A 15,177-nucleotide genomic window follows, 5' to 3' on the forward strand; every position below is an offset into this window, starting at 1 on the left:
TTGGGAAGATGTTGGATTCCAATATTAAAGATGTAATGCTGAAGTGTTAAAAGGCACTGGTGTGGCCTCACTTAGACAGTTTTGGGCACCCTATCTAAGAAAGGATGTGCTGACATTGGGGTCAAATGAACTTCAAGAGAAGCTTCGCAGGAATGAAAGGGTTAGCGTATGAGGTGCGTTTAATGGTTCTGCGCCATGGGGGCAGAGGGAAAATCTGTGTATGTGTGAGGAAGACTTTGTGTGAATGAGTATGTGAGGGATGGGTGGTAGAGAACATACCCAAACTCAGCACGAACTCACAAGCAGGTGAATACTTGAGATTCCTCAGGAATTCAGCCAAGGGGAGAGTTGGTAACAGAGCCTACTACTGCAAGTACTCTGATGGGACCGTTCTGTGTGTAACGAGAGGACACAGGTCAACACTGTTGTCTCAGAACAGAGCAAAGGACTCGGCTGCATGGCCCCACTATCGAATAGTGGCCACCCAATTCACTAACTTCTGTTTTGTGTAGATATACCGCGCCTCGGGACAGAGGAAGCAGACCTGCCAGGAAAGCTGTCTGAGGAGCTTTATTCCAAGTGACTGTACACAATTTTATTTTGGTCTCCCTGTCCTCAGTGGTGTACGGGTGAATGATGTCAGTGTGGCTGCACTCCTCACTGTGCAGCATCCTCCTCCTCATCATCATCATCATCATCCTCATCGTCCTCTTCCTCCTCGGAGCTGAAGGTGCCGTCGGGCAGGCTGTAGACACGGATGACTTGCTGTTGAAGGAAGAGGAGAGGGGAAAGGTGAGTCCAGCTCTAACGAATAAACTCTGGGCTCAGCGACCACAATGCAACCAAGAAGCACCGGCACCATGGAGAAGAGGTCATCAGTGCAAGGCATCTCGCTATGACTGAGTCTGGAAAACCTCCCCGTCCCATCTCCTTCCAACTGAAAAATATTTCACCCCACCCTCATTACTCATACAAATTCCCACTTTATTTTTTTTTTGCATTGTTCAATAAATCCAGTCTCAGCCCCTTGAACTGGAACACAGTTCCTGTTGCCTGGATTTTTATGACTTTTTTTTAACAAATCCTAAGAGTTCCTAAGATGATCCTAACAAATCCTAAGATGATGAGGGAACTCACTGCGAGCTAGCAGCCAAACACACAACAGATGTGGACTGAGAGACACCACATGGAAGCCAGCTCCTCGGCACAACCGAGTCCACACTAACCCATTCACACCAATCCTACATTGCTCCCCCCACATTCTCACTGACTGCCCCTGATCCTGCCACTCGTCTACACGCAAGGGGCAATGTAGTGGCCGGTTAACCCACTGACCCGTACAGCTTCAGGACGTGGGAAGAAACCGGAATGCCCAGAGGGAAACCCACACAGTCGCAGGGAGATCATTTAAGGTCCACACAGACAGTGCCCAAGGTTGGGAATGAAACCTGATCTCTGGTGCTATGAGGCAGCAGTGCTATTCGCTGCCCCCTGTAGATATCAGGTCCAAGTCCCACACCATGTATGATTCTCAGGACCACAGGGCCCACAATGTTTTCTATGTCAGACACTAAGAAACATTCAGCCGATTTTCTTTACTTTAGGGAGACTACTTTATAGTAGAGAACCAGGTTATTTAGCCCAAATGCCTTCAGTCTCTCCCACTGACATCTCCCTCCCAAGAAGCCAGTGTCCTTCCAAGTGCAATGGTGTAAAGTGGTTATCATGCTCACATTATTCTATGACACAGTCGTGGAATCTCCTTCAGCCCAGCTCATCCAAGCCAACCAAGTTGCCTGAGTTAATCCCATCTGCCTGCTTTGGTCTGTATCCCATTAGACCTTTCCTCCCTCCTACGCCTGATGTCTCACCTTGTTGGGGTCTTTCAGGATGAGGTACTTGCCCTCGTCCAGCTTCATGCAGATGTCGATGACACAGCGCAGGATCCCCCAGGCGTTCTCCATGCTCAGGTTAATCTGGCTGGCGAACTCGTTGGGCTTGAACTGCTGAGTGCCCAGGATCACGTGACGGGAGGAGTCCTTGATGTGGAATCGGGACACGTACCTTCAAAAACAAAAAAACAGCACATGGGTATCAGTCACAGGCACAGCAGCAGGCTTTAGTACAATTACAGGGCTAGTTTATGAGGCTCTGAATTGTAGCAGGAAGTTAGAACAGAAAGACCAACCTACAACAGAAGGGATCTTGGGCTGGTGCAATACGCAATGGTTAGTGCAACACTTCACCACATGTTAGCTGTAAGATTGGGATTCAATTCCCGCTACTGTCTCCAGGGTTTATATGCTCTCCTCGTGGTTTCCACCCAGGTGCTCCGGTTTCCTCCCACATTCCAAAGACTAACAGTGAGTTGTGGGCACGCTACATTAGTACTAGAGGTGTGGCGACACTTGCCCAGCACAATTCTCGCTGACTTGGTTTCACTCAAACGACGCGTTTCACTGTATGTTTTGATGTAGATGTGACAAATAAAGCCAATCTGGAATTGGACCTTTTGGAAGCGTATTAAACCATGGAAGGCATTGATAGGGTGAAAGCACAAAGTCTTTTTCCCAGGGAGTGAAAACCAAAAATTAGAGGGCACGGGTTTAAGGTGAGAGGGAAATGATTTAAAAGGGATCTGTGGGGCAACAGACGGCAGTACATACAGTGACCACTTTATTACGTACAACTGCTCATTAATGAAAAAATTTAAACAGCCAATTACGTGGCTGAAACTCAATGCAGTTGTTGTTCAGACCAAACAGCAACTGGGGAAGAAACGTGGTCTGAGTGACTTTGACCATGGAATGATTGTTGGTGTCAGATGGGGTGGTTCGAGTATCTCAGAAACTCCTGGGATTTTCATGCATACCAATCGCTTAGTGAGGGAGGTCAGAGAAGAATGAACAGACTGGTTCAAACTGACAGGAAGACGACAGTAATTCAAATAACCACACGTTACAACAGTAGTGTGCAGAACATCTCTGAACGCATAATATGTCGAACCTTGAAGAGGATGTGCTACAATCCATGAAACATACTCAGTGACTACGTGGTACAGGAGGTACCCTGATAAAATGACCACTGGGTGTATTTCCAATGGGCTGCCAGAGGATGTAGTTGAGGCAGGTATGTTCAGGAGTAACATAGACAGGACAGTCCGGGGGATACGAGCCTAACATGGGCAAATGGGACTGGCTTAGTCAGGCACCTTGGTCAACACTAACACAGGGATTGAAGGGCCTGTTTCTGTGCTGTATCACTGTCTGTAGCTTCATAAGGGGAGCTTAAAGGAAGGTAAGTGACAGCAAGAAGCTAGAATCCCTCAGTACTGCAACCCCCCCAACCCGGAGGCAGCAGTCCTTCAGTAATGCCCCTCTGAAGGCAGTAATCCTCGGTCCTGCCCTCCCACCCTCTCGGAGGCGACGATCCCTTGGTATTTCAGAAGAAGTGCTGACCTGGACTCTGCATTGAACCTGTGGACCTACATCCTCATCTCTGTTCTAAAGAGATGTTCTTGTATCCTGCAGCTGTGCCCTCTGGTCCTAGACTACCTCACTATAGGAAACATCCTCTCCAGGTCCACTCTATGTCTTTCAATATTCGATAGGCTTCAATGAGATCCCCCACACATTCTTCTAAACTCCAGCGAGTACAGGCCCACAGCCATCAAACGCTCCTCATATGTTAACTCTTTTATTTCCAGTATCAGTCTCATGAACATCCTCATCCCTTCTTAGGTACTGCTTATTTCATAGAATGATACCTTCACGAGAAATCATTCGACCACAGGGCATAATGCGCAGCCCTCTGGCAGAGGAGCCTATTTCACCTGGACCCACGATCACTCCACATATCCCTGTAAACTATTTTCCTTCCAACCATTTACCCAATTCCCTTCTCAATGTTTGAATGGAATCTGCCTCCACAGGCGACACATTTCAAATCACAGTAATTCACAGCAGAAGGTTCCAAACACCCCCTCTGGTTCATTTGCCAATTACTGTCAAGCTGTGTCCTAATTACTGACCTTCCTAACGCTGGAACAGTTGTTTCTCATTTGTTCTATGCAAAAAAAAAACTTTGTGATTTTGATCATCTTTATTAAACCTGCTCTCACGTCAGGATCTACATCTACATGAAATGCTGCCACAGGAAGGCAGCATCCATCACCAGGGACTCCCACCACCCAGGTCATGCTCTCCCCTCACCGCTGGTGCAGGAGCCTCAGGACTTGCACCACCAGGTTGAGGAACAGTTATTATCCTTCAACCATCAGGCTCTTGAACCAAAGGGGATAACTACACTTGCCCCATCACCAAAATGTACCCACAACCAACGGGCTCACTTTCAAGGACGCTTCACCTCATGTTCTCGTTATTTATTGCTTAATTATTTTTTCCCTCCCTTTTTGTATTTGTTTGTTGTCTTCCGCACTCTGGTCGAGCACTCTAGCTGGGTGGGCTTTCACTGATTCAGTTATGGTTATTATTCTATAGATTTATTGAGTGTGCCCACAAGAAACTGGATGTGATACTTTGACAAGACAATTTAATTTGAATTTTGAAGGATCACTTAGCATGGAAATAAGGCCCTCCCCATCAAGTCTCTACAGGCCATTGAGCAACCATCTACACTAATCCCTCACTTAGGGGTAACCAACAGTGAACAATAAACCCAGCAACCTTTGGGGTGTGGGAGGAAACCGGGACACCCGAGGGAACGCCATGCGGTCACAGGGAGAGCTTGCAAATTCCACACAGACAGGGTTTAACTTGGGGCTTCTGGAACTGTCAGACAGTGGCTCCTCTAGCTGAGATAGACTCTCTGTTCCAAGGGGAATCGCCAAAATCTCTGCTCACTTCCATAACTTGGCTCCCTTAGATCTTTGAATGAAACCTGTACTTTTATTTACATTTTATTTAGCGATCTAGCACAGAACGGCCCTTCCAGCCCACGGAACCAGCACCCACCGATCCAAGCCTAACCAAAGGACAATTTACAATGACTAATTCACCTACTAACCTGTACACCTTTGGACTGTGGGAAATGTTGTTAGAATCCCTTCCCAAGCCCACCCTTCTTACCCTAGTTTGAGATATTCTGATCCAGCCAGCAACGCACAGCAGGTCCATCGGGCCAGCTTGTAACTGTTGTTCTTCAGCTCGGTCGCAAGGACAGCTCCCCTCTGCGAGTCCAGCTTCTGACGCCAGTCCACACCGTTACAGTACTGCCGAGGAACAGAAATTTAATACACAGTCAGTGGTGACCTGCACCCCAACACAGCCCATACTTATCAAAGCTCTGATAGCAGCCGTAAAGAGAAAAATAGTGAGTCTTATTAAAACAGTACCCAGAGATTAGATTTTTTAGGCCTTTTTTTCCCCCTGAAGCGTAGAATGAGGGTGATTTGACTGAAGGGTACAACATTATGAGGGGTGTAGATAGGATAAATTCAAGCAGACTTTTCCCACTGAGATTGGATGCTAATGGAACTAGAGGTCATAGGTTAAGAGTGAAAGGTGAAACTGGGGGAGGGGGGGAATTCTTCACTCAGAGGGTGGTAAGAGTGTGGAACAAGCTGCCAGATAAAGTGGTGGATGCAGGTTCTTTAACAGAAGTTTGGAATAAGTACATAAAAGGGTTTATATGCAGGTTGATGGGCTGAAGGGCCCAATTCTGTGCTATAGTGCTCTATGACTTTAGATAAATGGTGAGTTTTGGTTTGATTTCCAATATGCCCCAAGTTAGGAGAAGACAAACAAGTATGGACACTCTCTTTAGGAATGTATCGTAGGCTCTGACACACTCCCTTAACCGATAGCACAGACCCTCATTCACTGGTACTCAGACCAAGGCAGGTATTATGTGTAACGTGAACATACGAAAGCAACTTGGTTTCTTAAGGTTGTTATTCTGGGGGGGGGGGGGGGGGGTGCCTTAGCAACTGAGCCTGGAAGAACTATTTCTACTGACAAGAGAAGAGACAAGGCGGGTTACTTAAAACCAGTCGCTTCCACAGATGGAGCTCATCAACCATGTTTGGCAGCACATCTAGGAAAAGAAAAACTCTGATCCCAAACCTCTGCTGCCTTGCAGCTATACCCATTCATGGGGGAGGGTTCAGGAGTAAAGCCAAAGGAAGAAGTTCGGAGCTGGAGTCCCTGAGTCAGCCCTACGTTGAGTTCAACGCTGACTGGCGACTCCTGCGATGCTGGTGCCAAACTGCATGGTCTCTGCCTTTCCTTTGGATTCATCAGCATGGAGGGGCAGCCTACTGTGTGGGAAACAGCTTCTCTCCATATCTTACTGCCCCAGTTAGGATGCAACATACATGCTCAACGCCAACCAATGAAGGGTTTTAAAGCAACTTGATTTTGTGCCTTGGGGTAATTTCACCTCACCCCTCAACTCTTACCCTAGGTTCCACTCCCTTCACAGTCCCTTCTTAAGACACACACGCAAAAGCTTTACAAATGACAGGCATCACTACTGAGTGACAAGAACCAGACAGCTCAAAGTCTCTTCCTTGCTAAGTGCTTCAACTAGTCTCTGCACCTGGTGCTTTTTGAGGAACGAAGGGGGGAGCAGGAAGGATCAGACAGACTTCTAATCGTTGTGCTCAGTTTCCCAGCAGCACCGACTCACAACTCGAGCAGCCAAGGTTCAATTCCAAACTCCGGCGCTGTCTGTGTGGAGTTTGCACGTTCTCCCTTTGGCCATTTAGGTTTCTTCTGGATGCTTCAGGTTCCTCCCACATCCCGATGACCGACGGGTTGGACGGTCGACTGGCTACATAAATTTCCCCTAGTGTAGGTGGGTGGTAGGAGACTCGAGGAGGAAATGACAAGCACGTGAGGCCACCCTCAGGATGGAGGAGCAAGACCTGGGTAGTAGTCTCCAACCTGATGGCATGAATATTGATTGCTCCTTCTGATCCACCCCATTCCTCTATTCCCCGCTCTGGCCTATTATCTCTTCTTACCTGCCAATCACCTTCTGTTAGGTCCCCTCCTCCTATGGTCCATTCTCCTCTATCAGATTCCTTCATCTCCAGCCCTTGACCTTTCCCACCCACCTGGCTTCACCCATCACCTTCCAGCCAGCCTCCTTCCCCTCACCCTCACTTTTTTATTCTGATGCCTTCCCCTTCCCTTCCAGTCCTGAAGAAGGGTCTCAGTCCAAAATGTCAACTGTTCATTCATTTCAATAGATGCTGCCTGACCTGCTGAGTTCCTCCAGCATTTTGTGTGTGTGACATGTGAGACAGTATAGGTTATGGAAAGCTAAATGGGGGAATAGTACTGACGGGACTGCTCTGCGTGTTGGCACTGATTCAATGGACTGAACAATCTCCGTCTACATTGTAAGAGAACATCGAATAGCCAGAGCATATTCAGTAGCAAAGTGATGACTCCAAGCCCAACCCCACAAATATGCACAAAAGCCACCCATTCCCTAAGATTCACACCCAGGTGCAGAGCTGGATGAAACACCCAACTGAAAATCAGAGATTTTGAGCTGCCTGGTGGCACCTCCAACCTGATTGCATGAATATCAAGTTTTCACCAAAAACTACCCCCCATTCCCAACTCTGACCTTTTACTTTTTCTCATCTACCTATTACTTCCCCCAGATCCCCTCCTTCTTCCCTTCCCTTTCTCCTGTGGTCTTCTCTCCCCTCTTATCAGATTCTTTTTTCTCCAGCTCTTGAACTTTTCCCACTCACATATCACCTTCCAGCTAGCCTCTCCCCCACCTCCACCTTTTTGATATGGCACCTCCTACACTTCCTTCTTGGTCCTGGGGAGGGGTCTCAGCCTGAAACATCCACTTTTACTCTTTTCCATAGATGCTGCCTGACCTGCTGCATTCATTCAACGTTTTGTGTGTGTGTGTTGCTCTGGATTTCCAGCATCTACAGTCTTTCTCGTGTCTGAGGCGTAACTGAAGTTGCTTTGCATTCTTCTGTGAGGAACTAGAGGGTTATTGAGGGAAGAGAGGGGAAAGAGCTCACACTGGACAATCGCTGGGGCTGATCCTCTCTGCTGGGTAATCTGTCACAATCAGTTCCAAGATCGTTCCCTGGTTTTGCATTAGAGCGTAAAATCGTTATCTTCTCATTATTTAACTTTCCTATGCTTACTTGTGTTATCTACATAACCACCCATATACGTGTAATCATTCGGTGTATTTTTTTAGTAACTACTGTCTGTATTTTTCTAGAAGCTTCCTAGTTTTTTTTTCCTGCAGCTGGTGCTGGAAGTCTCAGGGCTTGCCAGTGGTGACATCTGCTATTTGTTTAGTCCTTTACTGGTGGTTTCAGTAGCTTTTATATAAATTTATTTTTAAGTGACTATTTCATAGGTTATTTGTTATCATGGTGTATTGATATCTAGTTTGAGCATTTTTGCAACTTTTTAGTTGTTTTTCTTCTTTCTTTGATCTTATAACACTTTAATAAATGACTGTAACCAACTGATTTTATGCTCATTCTTCTTTGAGCATAATCTTCTTTGAATGCAAGATTACCAGAAGCCAACACTGGGAAACTAACTTCTTGTCTCTTTACTGCCTTACCCTCGAGTCCCACTCATTTAGAGTCTTGATGTTGATGAACGACACTTCGCCGTTGGCTCCTGTCATGACACCGTCGTGTTCACATCGGACGATCAGATCGATGTCGTCCCCCAGCTTCCACCTCCGGTACCTGCAGGAGAGTCAGAGCAACCAAGAGTGAGCTGGGGTAGGGAACAGCACCCAAAACCAAAGGGCTTCCTTAATGCCCAGCAGGATTGCAGCTCTAGGCAGTGTAATGCAGTGGTCACAAACAGGGCAAACAATTCAGGGAAGGGGAGTTCAAATCCCACCAGTGAACTCAATGCGTGTTTTTTTTAAAATTATGCAAGAAAAAAAGACAGAAAAAAAAATAGCTGGAATCAGTAAAAACAACCATGAAGCTTTAAAGTGTCATAGTTCCTGACCCGTTTCCTTATGTCCCCTTGGGAAAGGAAACGAGCTATTCTTAGCTGCTCCTGAACCAACATGTGAATCCAGACTCAGACAGCCCAAGGTGGTGGATCTCCCACACTTCCCTCTGGAGGTAACATCATAAATGCTAGCTTTCTCATCGGTTTCAGAGAGGGAGTCGCCTATTCAAGAATTAAGTACAGGGGGATTAACTTCTCAAGTAGGTGCAAAAGTTTGGAATTCCCTTTCCTAGAGAGTTATGGAGGCAAGGACACTAGAATCAGAATCAACGTTTAAGAGAAGTTTGGATAGATACATGGATGGTAGTGGCATAGGGGGCTATGGTCCCGGTGAAGGTCAATGGGAGTTTAAATGGTTCAGCATGGACTAGATGGAACGAAAGATCTGGTTTTGTGCTGTACTTTCCTATGACTGTGATATCATGGGTTCATGGACTGTTCAGAAATCTGATGGCAGAGGGGAAGAAGCTGCCCCTAAAACGTGAGCGTGGCTCTTCAGGCTCCTGTACCTCCTTCTCGATGGTAGTAATGAGAAGAGGGCGTATCATGGATGGTAAGGGACCTTAATGATGGACATCTCATTCCTGAAGCAGCGCCCTTTTGAAAGACATCCAGTGAGCAGCAGTTTTGTGGGCAATAATGCCTCGTTATTGTAAGAGGTCAGAGGAGAATGGCCGGACTGGTTCAAGCTGACTGGAAAGCGACAGCAACTCAGATAACCACACGTTACAACAGTGCCGTGCAGAAGAGCATCTCTGAACGCACAACATGTCAGAAGTGGATGGGCCACAGCAGAGGACCGCACTGGGCCACTAATAAAATGGCCGCCCAGTGTACAGTACGTACTTTGATAATAAATTTACTTTCAACTTTGTACCTGTATCCCACTGATGCCACTTCATTCTTATCAACGTCATCCTCCACGAAAGGGTTTGGATTCGGGAATTTGAACTTCTCAGCGCCCTACAAGAACAGAAAGGAAGAAAAGGTAAACTGGCAGTTGAAAACAAAATCGTGCCGAGCCCTGGACACCGACCAACAATTAATCACCCAGCCACAGTGGGAGCCAGCAATGCCATTTAATTAATTAAATGTAGATTCCCATGCTGCTGCTGGGATTTAAAGTTGGGATCACTACTTCTGTCTTTGTGACAGCAGGCAGATTAATTTAACTGGAGAGGCTCAAGACTGCAGGATGTGGGGATCCACAGCGACAAACAAAATGCTGGAGGGCCATGCAACATCCGTGGAGGGAAATGGAGAGTCGGTATCTTCAATCCAGACACTTCATCTATGCCATTAACCCAGCATTCAAAACTGGTAGTATGGAACAACTCAATAAGTTATTTCTCAACAAGTTATTGTGACGATGTAAGAGGCAGGATAACATGCTGATATCTTGTTATTTTGAAGCAGGGATGCTGGGAATGCGACAGACGGTGACTCGTACCCTACCTTGCCCATTACCTCAGACTGCGGCAATCTCAGAAGCTGACAAGAAATTATTCAGCAGCCTTGATGTTTGCTTAAAGCTTTGCTCTGGGCAAGAAAGGAGATTTCAGCCTTTAAGGAAAGGGTTCCCAACCTGGAGTCTACAACCCTTTGGCCTATGGCATAAAACTATTTGGGAACCCCTGCTTTAGAGATTCAGCCATTAGACGTAACTAACTATCTTCTTTGGGACTCTGCATTCCATGAATCTGGGATGGGGATCTATACTCACCACTAGAGAAAGGCTGCTTCAGCACCCCACATCACGTTTTTGCCCAAACCAGAAAATATCTGCAAAAACAGCCTCTCTTTTCATTCCTCCAGAGACCAGCCGACACTGCGTGAAGTAAAACCCAGACACCTGATAGCATCTCTGTCAGTGACTGTGGAACTGCAGTGGAGTATGCATCATCCCTAGCCTAGGACACAAGCACCTCTCCCTCCTTCGACACCCCCAATACACCAAACCTGATCTTTTTACCTTGTTGCTATTTTGGGCGATTTCCATCAGGGCATCCTGGATAACAAATGATACAGCGCTAGATTGAGCTAAAACTGAGCTGAACTGAATATGATAGATAGATAGATACTTTATTCATCCCCATGGGGAAATTCAACATTTTTTCCAATGTCCCATACACTTATTGTAGCAAAACTAATTACATACAATACTTAACTCAGTAAAAATATGATATGCATCTAAAATCACCCTCTCAAAAAGCATTAATAATAGCTTTTAAAAAGTTCTTAAGTAGTTTACTTAAATACATTGAGTCCTAACCCCGGCACTTTAACATATCTTACTCCTGGCGGTTGAATTGTAAAGCCGAATGGCATTGGGGAGTATTGATCTCTTCATCCTGTCTGAGGAGCATTGCATCGATAGCAACCTGTCGCTGAAACTGCTTCTCTGTCTCTGGATGGTGCTATGTAGAGGATGTTTTGGTTACTTTCTCTTTCTGGAGTTTCTGGACTCTTTTGGTTTTGTGTTTTATATTCCGTGTTTTCAACCTTTTTTTGCCTTTTATGCTTTTTTTGGGGGTTTATTTATTTATTGGGATACAGCGTGGAATAGGTCCTTCCAGCCCTTTGAGCCTCGCCACCCAGCAACCCCCGAATTAATCTTATCCTAATTAAGGACTGTGGGAGGATACCGGAGCACCCGGAGGAAATCTATTCAGTCACAGGGAGGACATACACAATCCTTACAGACAGCAGTGGGTTTGATGTTTTTCTCTGAACAAGCTCCACGGTTTTCTCTGTTTTGTGGCTGTCCGTGGGAAGACGAATCTCAGGGTTGTATACTGCATGCATACTTTGAAAATAACTGGACTTCAAATCTTTGAAATTTGATCAATATCCTATACCCGAGCACCTGATTGCTTACGACTAGTTTAGGGAAAATGTGTTGGTGTTGGCATATTATTGCCATTATATATCAAGATACAGTGAAAAACTTGTCTGTTCATACAGATCAAATTGTGCACTGAGGGGGACAATGCAGAACAAAATGTAAAAGCTACTGAAAAAGTACGGTGCAGGTTAACGATAAAATGCAGGATCATAGTGAGGTAGTTTGATGTTGAAAGTCCATCTTGTCGTACAAGAGGCGTGTTCAAGAGTCCGTTAACAGTGGGATGGAAGCCGTCCTTGAGCTTGTTGGTACGTATTTTCAGGTTTTTGTTATCTTTGCCCAACGGGAGACGGGAGAATAGAGGATGTCTGACACAAACGGGATCTTTGATTACGCTGGCTGCTTTACTGAAGCAGCGAGAAATATAGACAGAGTCCACAGAGGAGAGGCTGGTTCCTGTGATGTGCTGAGCTGCGCCCACAAACTTGTGGCAGTTTTTGTTTTGCGGTCACGCGCAGAGTAGTGATATTTTACCAGTGAGCAAGAATCCTGGGAGAAAGAGCCCGAGATTGACAGCGCTGCTCTTTAGAAACATCACGACTGGGTAAACCAGTCATAAAAGCGGAGGCATTCCTTCTATTCACAGGTCATTTAATAAGGCGCTAAAACGTCAATCCGCAGGATTAGGTCAGCAAACCTTCCGGGACTGGAGGAGGTGGTGTTGTTTTTAATGTCTTCAGCCGTGCACAGCCTACACCGAATTGTTAAAACAAGTAGGTGTTTCACATTTAACCAACCTTTCCGGATGCAGCAGAATGGAATCTCATTTTAATCAAAGAAGGATACTGCAGCGAAGGAGGCCATTTAACCCTTCGTACCCTGCTTTGCTCAGTCAACAGAGCCCTGACTTTCTTTTATTCTGAGCCTTTTAAATAACTGAATCTGCCCCCACTGCTTTTTACCCGGTGCCGTTCAGAGCACAACACACTATATGGAAAGAAATTCTGTTTTAAAGACCTTGGGCAGATACATGGAGACAAAAGGTTCAGAAGGACATGGGCCAAAAGGGACACGATCAGGTCAGCGGTGTCGAGTTGGCCAAAGGGCCTATTTCTGCACAATTACCCTACGACTCTGTTGAGTAATGTTACCCTTGCCCTTTCCCAGAAGTTTAATGATTGATTGATCTGCTCTCAGAGAAGTTTTTTTAGAACAGAAAAGCCGGTACATTGGTGCAGTTCCACTTTCTCAACCTTGGACTTGCAGGTAAAGTGGAACAAAGTCATCACAGCTGGGGTCTTCCTCGCTGCAGTGGATGACCGTGGCTTGTCATGCTCTTCACTCTCCAGGAAGCGTTGCAGAACCGCCTTCCCGGCCACTACATTGTACCGTTGACCTCATCTGCCCAGCCCACTGGAGCTGACTTTACATGCTGGTACAAGCATGTCCCTATCTCACAAGGGTACGAGGCCGCTGGCTACCCCCACCTAGCTTAGCCCACCTGCTGAAGTGACTGTTGACGCATGCAAACAGTCACTTGGAGCCACAGGTGAGAGCTGACTGACCGGTGGGGACCAAAGGTGAGCAAGCTACCCCAGAATGGACTCAAGACCTTTCACCGGAGGTTCCATAGGTGGTTAAAAATGCCTCCACAACTGGATACAAAATTGAACACCTATTATCAAAGCTGCCTTCGACCTGCAGCAGTGGCCCCTTTATTAGGTACACCTGCTCGTTAATGCAAACATCTAATTATTCCTGCAGTCCTGATCGAAAAGCCTGGGCCTCTGTAGCCCACTCTGCAATTGGATCCTCGACTTCCTAACCTAACTGGAAGACCACAATCTGTGCAGATTGGAAATAACATTGCTGACAGTCAACACTGGCGTACCACAGGGATGTATGCTTAACCCATTGCTCTACTCTCTCTACATCCATGACTGTGTGGCTCGGCACAGCCCAAATGCCATCTATAATTCTGCTGAAGGTATAACCATTGCTGGCAGAATCTTAGATGGTGACGAGGGGGCGTACAGGAGCAAGATATATCAGCTAGTTGAGTGGTGTCACAGCAACAATCTTGCACTCAGCGTTAGTAAGACCGAAGAGCGATTGTGGACTTCAGAAAGGGAAGACCTCATAGAGGGATCAGAAGTGGGAAGAGTGAGCAAGTTCAAATTCCTGGGTGTTAATATCTCGAGGACCTAACCTGATCCTAACATACTGATGCAGCTATAACGAAGGCAAGGAAGCAGCTATATTTCATTTGGAGTTTGAGGAGATTTGGTTTATCACCTAAAACACTTGAAAACATCTACAGATGTACCATGGAGAGCATTTTGACTGGCTGCATCAACATCTGGTATGGGGGGGGGGGGGGGGGAGGGCTACTGCACAGGATCAAAGTAAGAAACAGGAAGTTGTAAAATTAGTCAGCTCCAGCAGGGGCACTAGCCTCCACAGTATCCAAGACATCTTCAAGGAGCGGTGCCTCAGAAATGCAGCATCATTATTAAGGACCCCCCACCACCCAGGACATGCCCTCTTCTTATTGTTACCACAGGAAGGAGGTACAGAAGTCTGAAAGCACACACTCAAATGATTCAGGACCAGCATCCCCTCTGCCATCCAATTTCTGAATGGACACTACCTCACTACTTTTTTTGCAGTATTCATTTAACTGTAATACTCTGTATTTTTCTATTATTATTATTATGCATTACATTGTAGCGCTGATGCAAAGTTAACAAATTTCATGACATATGTTGATGATATTAAACCTGATTCTGATAATCAATCAACTCAGTGCATAAAAAGCATGCAGGCATGATCAAGAAATTCAGTTGTTGTTCAGACCAAACATCAGAATGGAGAAGAAATGTGATCTAATTGACTATGGAATGATTCATGGTGCCAGATGGGGTGGTTTGAGTATCTTAGAAACCACTGATCTTCTGGGATTTTCACACAAAATAGTCTCTAGTTTTGAGAATGATGCAAAAAAAAAAAACAAAAAGAACACATCCAGTGAGAGGCAGCCCTGTGGGTGAAAATGCCTTGTTAGTGAGAGGTCAGAGGAGAACGGGCAAACAAGAAGGAAACACAAACAGTATAACAGCGGTGTACAGTAAAGCATGTTTGAACACTCAAGACAAACCTTGAAGAGGATGGGCTACAGCAGCAGAAGACTGCAAACGCACACTTCGTGGTCACTTAACAAAGTACAGCAGGTTCATAATGAAGTGGTCACCAAGTGTACAATCAAATGAGAATACTGCTTTCTATCCAGTTTTCCTACATCCACCCAAAGCCCTCAATAACATTTCTGAGACAGAACAGAAA

The 15,177-nt window shown here is 45.9% G+C and overlaps 1 protein-coding gene across 1 annotated transcript in view; it reads right to left on the reverse strand.

The window, feature by feature from the left end:
- Nucleotides 1–555: 555 nt before the first annotated feature.
- Nucleotides 556–15,177, reverse strand: part of eif3d (eukaryotic translation initiation factor 3, subunit D) — a 30,990-nt gene continuing 16,368 nt past the window's right edge. Inside the window, exons 11-15 of the mRNA XM_073034181.1 lie at nucleotides 9,868–9,953; nucleotides 8,581–8,710; nucleotides 5,088–5,230; nucleotides 1,872–2,064; nucleotides 556–765 (exon numbers count right to left, since the gene is read on the reverse strand). Coding sequence (XP_072890282.1) covers nucleotides 658–765; nucleotides 1,872–2,064; nucleotides 5,088–5,230; nucleotides 8,581–8,710; nucleotides 9,868–9,953 — 660 coding nt within the window. The 3' untranslated portion in view covers nucleotides 556–657. The remainder of the gene's footprint in view (nucleotides 766–1,871; nucleotides 2,065–5,087; nucleotides 5,231–8,580; nucleotides 8,711–9,867; nucleotides 9,954–15,177) is intronic.

The sequence above is a fragment of the Hemitrygon akajei genome, chromosome 31 (genome assembly GCF_048418815.1).
Source record: "Hemitrygon akajei chromosome 31, sHemAka1.3, whole genome shotgun sequence".
NCBI classification, from domain to species: domain Eukaryota; kingdom Metazoa; phylum Chordata; class Chondrichthyes; order Myliobatiformes; family Dasyatidae; genus Hemitrygon; species Hemitrygon akajei.